This window comes from Lottia gigantea (assembly GCF_000327385.1).
Source record: "Lottia gigantea unplaced genomic scaffold LOTGIsca_152, whole genome shotgun sequence".
Taxonomy (NCBI): domain Eukaryota; kingdom Metazoa; phylum Mollusca; class Gastropoda; family Lottiidae; genus Lottia; species Lottia gigantea.
This window is the reverse complement of record NW_008707828.1, coordinates 137,711-146,694: the sequence shown is the minus strand read 5'-3', so window position 1 is coordinate 146,694 and position 8,984 is coordinate 137,711. Positions and strand designations below refer to the sequence as shown.

The 8,984-nt window shown below is 35.8% G+C and overlaps 1 protein-coding gene across 1 annotated transcript; it reads right to left on the bottom strand.

Moving 5' to 3' along the window:
• Positions 1-4,385: 4,385 nt before the first annotated feature.
• On the bottom strand, positions 4,386-6,387 carry LOTGIDRAFT_200873 (hypothetical protein; the record flags this gene model as incomplete). Its single annotated transcript, XM_009050685.1, has 1 exon — positions 4,386-6,387. A coding segment is annotated over exon 1 (1,617 nt), but the record flags the coding sequence as incomplete, so codon positions are not given.
• Positions 6,388-8,984: the final 2,597 nt, after the last annotated feature.

The window sequence follows — 8,984 nt, the reverse complement described above, 5'->3', positions numbered from 1 at the left end:
ATATATTGTCTCTAAAAGTGGTTCTCTGGTTGGTGTAAAATTATACAAGCTATGTTCTGAGCAAGGTTTTCTGGAAGTAGGCCTATTTCATCGGTAGAGGAGTGCCATTTTAGGGGGTTGATTTGAATTTTGAATATATAGCCTTCAGAAGTACTAGAAATGTTCAAAAACTGTACCTAAAATATACTTAATTTCTTCAAAAATATCTGTATTTCTATAGATGTCTTTTTAATATAGGGCAATGTCTCAAGAAAAGAAGAGTCATCTTTTTAACTTTCAAACGCAAATAATTCTGGACAATCATGGATTTGAAGACTCAAAGTTTGAAAAGGCCGAATTTTTTTTTTTTTTGGATTGTTGTAAAAGCTAAGAGGCCTAATAAATATGGAAGATTGAGACGAAAACCATCTTAGTATATTTAACTAGAATGAACTGAAGGAACCCGGTGAGAGAGAATGTTATCAATTCTATGACCTTTATCAATGATAAAACAAAACCATTCTTCATAATCAGAATAGTACCTACAACTCTAACATAGTAGGCAGTGGTGTATTTAGACTGTAATTTTTGGGTCAAGCAAATTTTGCGAATTATTTTCATATGAATTGAAATATCAAGTACAAACCACTACTGAGAGTCTTAGATTGTCTTTGGGTTGATGAAAATATCAGCCACTGGAAAAGTTATTGTTAGCAAACATGATTTTACAGAGGGGGATTTTCAGTGCCAAAAGTATGTTATTTTCACTTCTACACAGAACACGACCACATAAAACCGTCCCCTCCCACCGTCAGAGTTTATGTCTTTCAAGGACTATGTTAACCTACATGTATGTCGCTTGATACTCTGGCGTGTTCTGTGATATAATTCTACGAATTTTAACATGGAAAAGAAACAAAAATATGAACAAACCTCTGCTCTGTATTGTTGTGAGTCTGTAATATTCATCAGAACTGAATGACTTCAATGACTCCTGATTGGTTTATACTTTTGGCGCTCGATTGAAGAGTTATGAACAGGTTCCATTTATTCCAATTCTGCCCCCGTTCGACTGTACGTAAGCGAAATATGTCACATTCAAAACTTTCCCATCTATTTCCTTCTCCGCCATTTTGAGTTCTGTCTGCACCTGCTATTTTTTGGACACGCGCGACGCGTTCTGAACACTGTTCCATCTTGTTTGGTTGAACGTCCAGTTGATAAATCCTTAACGTGCATACAGTTTCATACATGAGACGAGTACTACTATTTTTCGGAAGACGTGGAACACGTTCTGAACTCGGTCCCAACTTGTTTTATTCAACTGTTCTGTCGATTCCATAAATCCCGAACGTGTAGAACTCACCAATCGAGCGGCCCCATAAACTAGTTTCACCAAGAACTTGTCCAGGCCATTGTATCAAAGAAATATGACATTACTTTTGCAAAAAAAAAAATGACAAATGGAATTCAGACGATAAAGCCACGACCAATGTTCAGCCAATTTGAAACAGTTGTAAACTAGGCTGGTAGATGTTGCACTTGTTTCGACAAACAATTAGTTCCAATTTGACAAATGATTTCTGTAAACGATGTGGCAGCCTTGAAAAGAGGTTTTCTACGTTTGTATGTGTATCGGGGAAACTGATAGCATCAATTAGCACCATTACAATTTTCAATCAAACTTCAATGGTTCCTGCAATTCCACTAGATAACCCTATGTGATAAAGCATATTTTGCGATAAGTGACGTGATCAAAAACTTAGTTTTAGTGGAATTGCAGAAACCGCAGACGTCTGATTGAACATTGTAATGGTGCAAATTGATGCTATCAGTGTCCCCGATACACATACATAATTAAAAAACCTCTTTACAATCCCTTTAATATGTTCCACAGATATGCATATCATGTTGCAACTGTAGGCCTATAGTGAACCCTTTGAGGCCATTATAGCCTTGGTCAAACATGCACTAATCTCTGATAGTTTTGTGAGTAGACCAACTCAGAGGCAGGGTGGCATTAGGTGTTTCAGTAAAGGATAAATAAAGTACACTAAAATGTTTCTAAATGTAGTTATTATTATCAAAGCTCATGACATTACAATAGTACAGATATTGATTGGTGGGAAGGGGGGGGGAATAAGAGGGCTCTGGGTGCAAAACCCATATTGAATACAAAATATATCACGTGACAGTATTTCATACGATGGAATGAAAGTTCAGTGAAATGTGGCCTTTAATGATATATGACAATCTTTTGTGAGTTAAAATGAGTAAAAAAATGGAAAGATTTGTATTAAGACAAACTGGATTTCTGTACAAAATGATTAATATCTCGTGATTTGGATTTCATAGTTGAAACTAAATTGGATTAGGATTATCCTAAATGACATTAATAGGATTAATAATATTAATCCATTATGTTTTAAAAGATGGATTATGATCTAATCGATTTTAAAGTGGCACATGTCGCTGCAATCAATTCCTTGATTTTGGATAAAATTATTCAAATGCCTCAAATAATTGTCCCTTCGTCAAGATTCTAAACACAAATTTGGCATTTAAATCCTTTAGATCAAAAATAAAATTATTCGTGTAAAAAAATTATAGAACCGGTTTTATTCTTTGAAGACGAAATTTTCTTAAAAGAAGAGAGTAGACTGCAGACGCAATTAAAATGTTTTTTTTTTCTAAAATAATTTTTTTCAAAATGACATTTTTGCAAGAATATAAAAAGGGACAAATTCAAAATATAATTCGGTATAGAAAACGTAGCCTAAATGGTTTTTCGTTTCATAAAATTTTGTAGTGTAATAGCTATTAATGAAAATGCATCAGATAAATTTTGAAAACAGGGTAAATTTGGAAAAAAAATCATACCCACTGTCCACATTCTTGGTAAAATGAAGCTAAAGATTCTAGATTTTCATGCATATGGACTCTCTTAAATTTAAGAAATAAACAGACGATGATAAAGAAAAATAACTTTATTGACTTTCTTTGTATGAAATACTGTCACGTGATCATGATAACCAATAATCTTTCGTTTATTGTTTTAATGGCTCCGTATAAAATGTTTTTGTTTTTGTTTCGAATTTTCTGTCTGTTATCACATTGAATAAATCGCAAGATTGGCAATAGTAAAAGGGGGATGTATGACAAAAAAATACTTAATATTGTTTAAGTCGTAACCGAAAAATATTTTGGCTTGAAAATTTTGACCACAAAACTGATTTTCATATATTTTTCATCGGAAACAGAATGAAAAACTTGATAGGCCCTATATGGCGTTTTGCGAAATTTTTTGAAAACACTAGGCCCAATCTTAAACGAATATCAATTTTAGGTCATAAAAATAAGAAGATATTTCATAAAAATCGCAATGGTCTAAACACAACATAAACGTTTAAGTTTCATTATCTATGAGAATAAGAAAAAGCAATTTTGAAAAAATTTGAAGAACCGAATTAAAATTTAAAAAAATCCTCTTTTTTGGCAATTATAAGAGATTCAAAAAATTTAATCAATTTAGAAAAAAATATTATTCCAATATTTTTGGAAGTTAAAAAATATACAAAGGAAAAAGAACCAAAAAGTTGAATTTGAATAAACGTTGTAAATTTCGTCGAAAATCAGGAATTAGATGAAATACTTCATTGATTATGCAGTTTAAAAAATCACAAAATGTAAACAATGCAATATACATCCAAAATATTTCACACGCGCACTGTACTATGACGTCATTATTACGTTGACAAAACAGCAGACACAAATATGTCTATAACAATTCTAGTGCTCCTGTAAAGTAGGCACAACATGAGCTGGTGATACGAGTCTACATAATAATAATATTAATAATAATAATAATATTTGGCTACTTACACATTATGTACACTTTGTCGCTATATATACACAAATTTACACTATTTACACTCGATATAATATTAATAATAATAATAATTAAAAACGTTCATCCTTCATTTTGAAAACACAAAAACAGGAATCTCGCCGCACTTTTACTCAGTTCGTGTTAAGGAAAATAAAAATTCTTAGAAGACAATTACTTCCAATGTACAATTTTTTTTTATTTTCGTTTCCGTAAAAATTCTAAAATTTTAAACGTTTTGATAATCACAAAAATCACGTTAATATCAAATATTTCGTTACGGAAAATAACACAGTTTTTATTCGAAGCTTATAGTAAGTATTTTGAGCATTTAACACCCGATTCGTTTCTGAGAATTCATACAAAAAATAAGTTAAGAATTTGAGTATATCGTAATGTTTTCTCACACATGACTAAGCGGTTGAGGTTTGGCTCCCTGATAATTTGGACTTGTGTATTTTGTCATTCGACTCGGATGAGTGTATGAATGTTTCTTACACATTCGACCGTAAAAAAGTTTTCGCCAAGATTCCACGGTTTTGCCCGTCCAGATCCAAAATCCGGAAGTGATACCCACAACGAGGCACATAAAGTATTTTAACATAAACACTGAATAGTCCGGCCGCCATTGCGGTGCTTGGCAGGATAAGCAGTTATGACTCGTTTCCCATTTGTCTTTAAGATACTGTTCGTAGAAATGACATGCAATGACAATGGTCGCTGGCACTGTATATAGGACGGAGAACACTCCAATTCGGATCATTAGTCGTTCTAATTTGTCCGTTTTACCACGTCCTTGTTGTTTTATTACGTTACGAATACGGAAAAGTGACACAAATCCGGCGAGAAGAAAGGAGGTTCCAATAATGAGGTAAACGAACAAAGGAGCCAGCACAAATCCACGCATGTTTTCGATGTTTTGGTTGCCGACGTAACATATTCCGGCGATGGGATCTCCGTCAACGGACGACATGGCTAACACTGCGATACTTTTGACGGAAGGGATCAACCAAGCAGCTAAATGGAAATATTGGGAATAGCTGGCGATAGCCTCCTGGCCCCATTTTAATCCAGCGGCAAGGAACCACGTGAAAGAAAGAATAACCCACCAAATAGAGCTTGCCATTCCAAAGAAATACACTAGCAAGAATACAACTGTGCACAAAGCCGGTCCGGTCGTTTCATATCGGATCATATCTCCGTCACATGCGACTTTTTCGTGACCGACTATCAGTCGGATGATGTATCCGACACTAACCATGAAGTAGCAAGCACTGAGAAAAATAATAGGTCGTTCTGGATATTTGAAGCGTTGCATGTCCACAAAGAACGTACTTACTGTCATGGCGGTGGAAATGCAGCAAAGAATTGACCATAATCCGATCCAAAATGTCGCAAACGTCTTTTCATTCTTCCCAAAATACGGACTGTAACAATTGACAGCACAGTTTGCGATTCCACCAGTCTTGATCCGGTTATAATAATTTGGATTACCTTCCTTTACGGTCACGAGTGGAGACTCACACTTACACGAGCACTGTTTGCCTGGAAGTTTGGTAGTCAGGGGAACAATGTCGATTGGATTTATTCCACCGCCTGGTTTCTGGGTAATGGGTCGTTTAGGGAGTGGTTTACCAGTGAACCCTCCTGTCGGTGGTGCAGGTGTTTGAGGATCAGTTGTGTTCATGTCCATACAAAGATGATCTTTGTCTCCGTATTCTGGTAAACTTTCGCAATTCATACGTTCCGGCCAAGCGAAACCGTACTGTCGCATCAACGGCGCACAACCAGATTTAGCTCTCTCGCAGACGGAACGACAAGCTGGTAGATGCTTTTTGTAATTGGTCATACAAATTGGAGCATATATACTGCACAAGAAGAAAAGTAAATCTGGAGAACACTGGATCTCTACCAACGGCCAGAACTGATGCACTTCCAATCCGGCCTCCTCTTGCGTCTCGTGGTTAAACTGGTTCGGCATATACGTGTAATTGTATCCTATGCCTTTACACATCGGTATAGAAATTTCCAAACATTTTCTTGGCTCTTCGCTTTTCATGTAACAAGGTTGAAGAAAAAACAAGAGGACAAAGAATGAAAATAGTGGAGGGAGGGACACGACGCCCCTGGCACCCATTTTGTTTTTTTAGTCGTTGGCCCACAAAGATGACTATTGATGGCAAACAAAAGTCGCGTACACTTCGTCTAATACATGGTATTTATCTACAAAATACTGGCTTGTTTTTCTAAGTTTTTTATCTCCGATATGAATGTATGGTAATATCCAATTTCACTTGAAAAACTTTTTTTATAAGTTCGTACGTTCAATTCACTAGGCTTTTAAATTGTTAACCCTTTCAGATTATTGCTGAACTTTAAAATCCTTAATTCGTAAAATAAGTCTAAATCTCGGCTAAGTCGAGGTCGTATGCATTAATCACTCTTTAATGTAAGATATAAAGTCGAAGTTCGATTCCTATAGCTTCACTGTACTTGAGTCGGTATAGGTCTATATTGCCGATGTAGATATTAGATTTCAATTCACTGACACTGGTTTAATCCAACTAAATACATATTTTATATATTCCAAGTTCACCACTGGTTTGATTCACTCGAGCTTGTTAAATGAAGATTTTACTTTCTTTTCACTGTCTTGGCAAGCCGGTAATCATCATAATTATCGTTCCTCCTTTCAAACTAATGCCTGCTCGTTACTAAACCTCGTTATCCACTTGACAGGTGACGTCAGTTGTCAATCAACTAACCAGCAACCAATCAGCGAGCTTGTTGAGAAATGCCCACTAATGAGCTCCGCCCAACGTTTTAGTATCGGTTGAAAGGTTCTTTTCTAACACTGGGACAATCTGTAAAATAGAAGAAAGAAATTTTGTATGAGGTCTAAAATGTGTTTATTTGTTCAAGGGAGTAAATAGAAGAGCGGGGAAGCTCTTTAGAATGTCTAATGCAAGCAGCGGGACAGAGTACACGAGTAATAAAAGGAAACTATGAAGTCTCTGACAGTTCATTAAAAGTAGTTTAAGAATTGAGGCGGCTCGCTAAGGTCTAATCAAAATAAAGGGGTCGTTAAAGGCCATATCAGACGTTTTCGGTCGGATAAATGGGGCAAGTTAAAATTAAAATAAACAAAACAAGGCATGAATCAAAATAAAACTTGTCGAAATGTATGTTAAGGCCCTCTCAGACATGATTATTACATGCTTAGGCATTCTGAAAATCGGACAGATCAAATAGCAATTTGTCATTCTTAAAACTCACGTAAACTTTTTAAATATTTTTGGCGTTAAAGAATTAACGGCTGGGTGTTGTTAAGTTTAAAACTTTCAGTCATTATAAGGGACACATTTCTCTAGATTTTGTATAAATTCACAAATTTTAGGCAAACAAATTTCGACCTACAAAAAAAACCCCGGAATACCTCTTTACATGTACATTTTGATGCATACTAAATACGTACATATATTACGGTAGAAATTGGGGGGGGGGGGGGGGAATTTTTGTCTTCTATATTTCAAGGATACTATTACGGTGGTCAGTTATTAAAGCGTCCACGTCGAGTGTCATAACCTCACAAAACGAAAAGATCTTCGGAATCGATCGGTGACGTCATACCGGCCCGGTGGTTACTCTTTTGACGAATGTGGCCTGAAGGGTAAACCTAAAATTTCCGAAGCTTATCACTGCGATGGTTCTTACATAAAAATAACACACACGAACGTAGTTAACAACCATTTTGAATCAATACCTTGACCTTGAAGTTTATTAAGGTCGAAATGGCTTTAATATGTGATTTGAAGGCTTTGTTAGAAAATTTTTAAAATTCGACTCAAAATGGCCGTGTACCACGTTCGTTTGTGGTGTTATTTCCATGTAAGAACCATACGTAAAGGTAAACTCATTTAGGATTGAGACGTAATGTAGCCCTAAAGTGCCCTTTTGACTTGGAAAGTATTACACCAGTAGATTATGCCTTATCAAAATAGAGAAGTTAAGGGGTCGTTAAAGGTCCCTTCAGACAGTTTAAACGTTACACAAGAACTATGTAAGATAAATAAACAAGCGATAAGATATGGCGACTCTTTGTGTATTTAGGGTTATTATTCTGCTCCTAATTACTAAACCTAATGTTATTTTTGATGATAAGGTGAATGCTTACTCTTCCAGAACATAGGCAGAATTTATAGAGTTCACAAGTACAACCCATGAGTAAGACACGTCATATGAAATGAATGAACGAATTTGCGCTGACATGGAAAAAGCGTCTAGTCGTTCGGTTGGGAAAATACACCGAGGCTCCGTGCTCTACATGCTGTACACGTTAAAGATCCCTCGACACTTGAAAATCGAAAAAGAGCAGGCTAATGCCACTTTCCCGACTTTGGCCGTCTTCATCAGCCCACATGGTGCAGAAAAGTAGGACGTAAAATTCATTTCGTTTCATTCATTTCTGCAAAATGAATTCCACATAGAAAAAAGAATTCTAAGTTAAGGAACTGGTAATTTTAGCCACGGTGATTCTTATATTTGTTTACATGGCACTATCGATGGAAGAATATCCGTTGTACCCTAAACACCTGATATACCTCACAAGGGACGCAGAGGTAAACAAAATTTTCAAAGTAGAATTAGATTAAGTCCATATTCGGAAAATTTGATTCTAGATATTGCTAGTACTCTGCGATTGTGAACTCACTAGAGACAAGAAAACAAACAACAGATATAAAATGACGCTAGATAAACAATTTATAATTATCTAAAATAATGTTAGTACTACATCCAACCTTTACGACATTAAATCTCCATTAAGATTTGACACGCCTTATCTTCAATCTACATCTGGAGAAAGAATTTTGAACAAGGCCTTTCAGGCCCGTAGTTAGATTTAATTGTTTGGAGGGGCAAGTAATATATCCGGAGGGGCAGGGTGTATGGTATTTGGTTGCATTAATGGAATTGGTCGGTTGTCAGCATGATTGGCTTTGACGAGTCTGACAGTGTTTCTTCGACATAATTTTGACAATGTGAGTTTGCCTTTAGTCATAACAAGTTTGGCAATATTCGTCAACAACAGTTTGTCAGTATTTGTCGACATAAGTTTGCC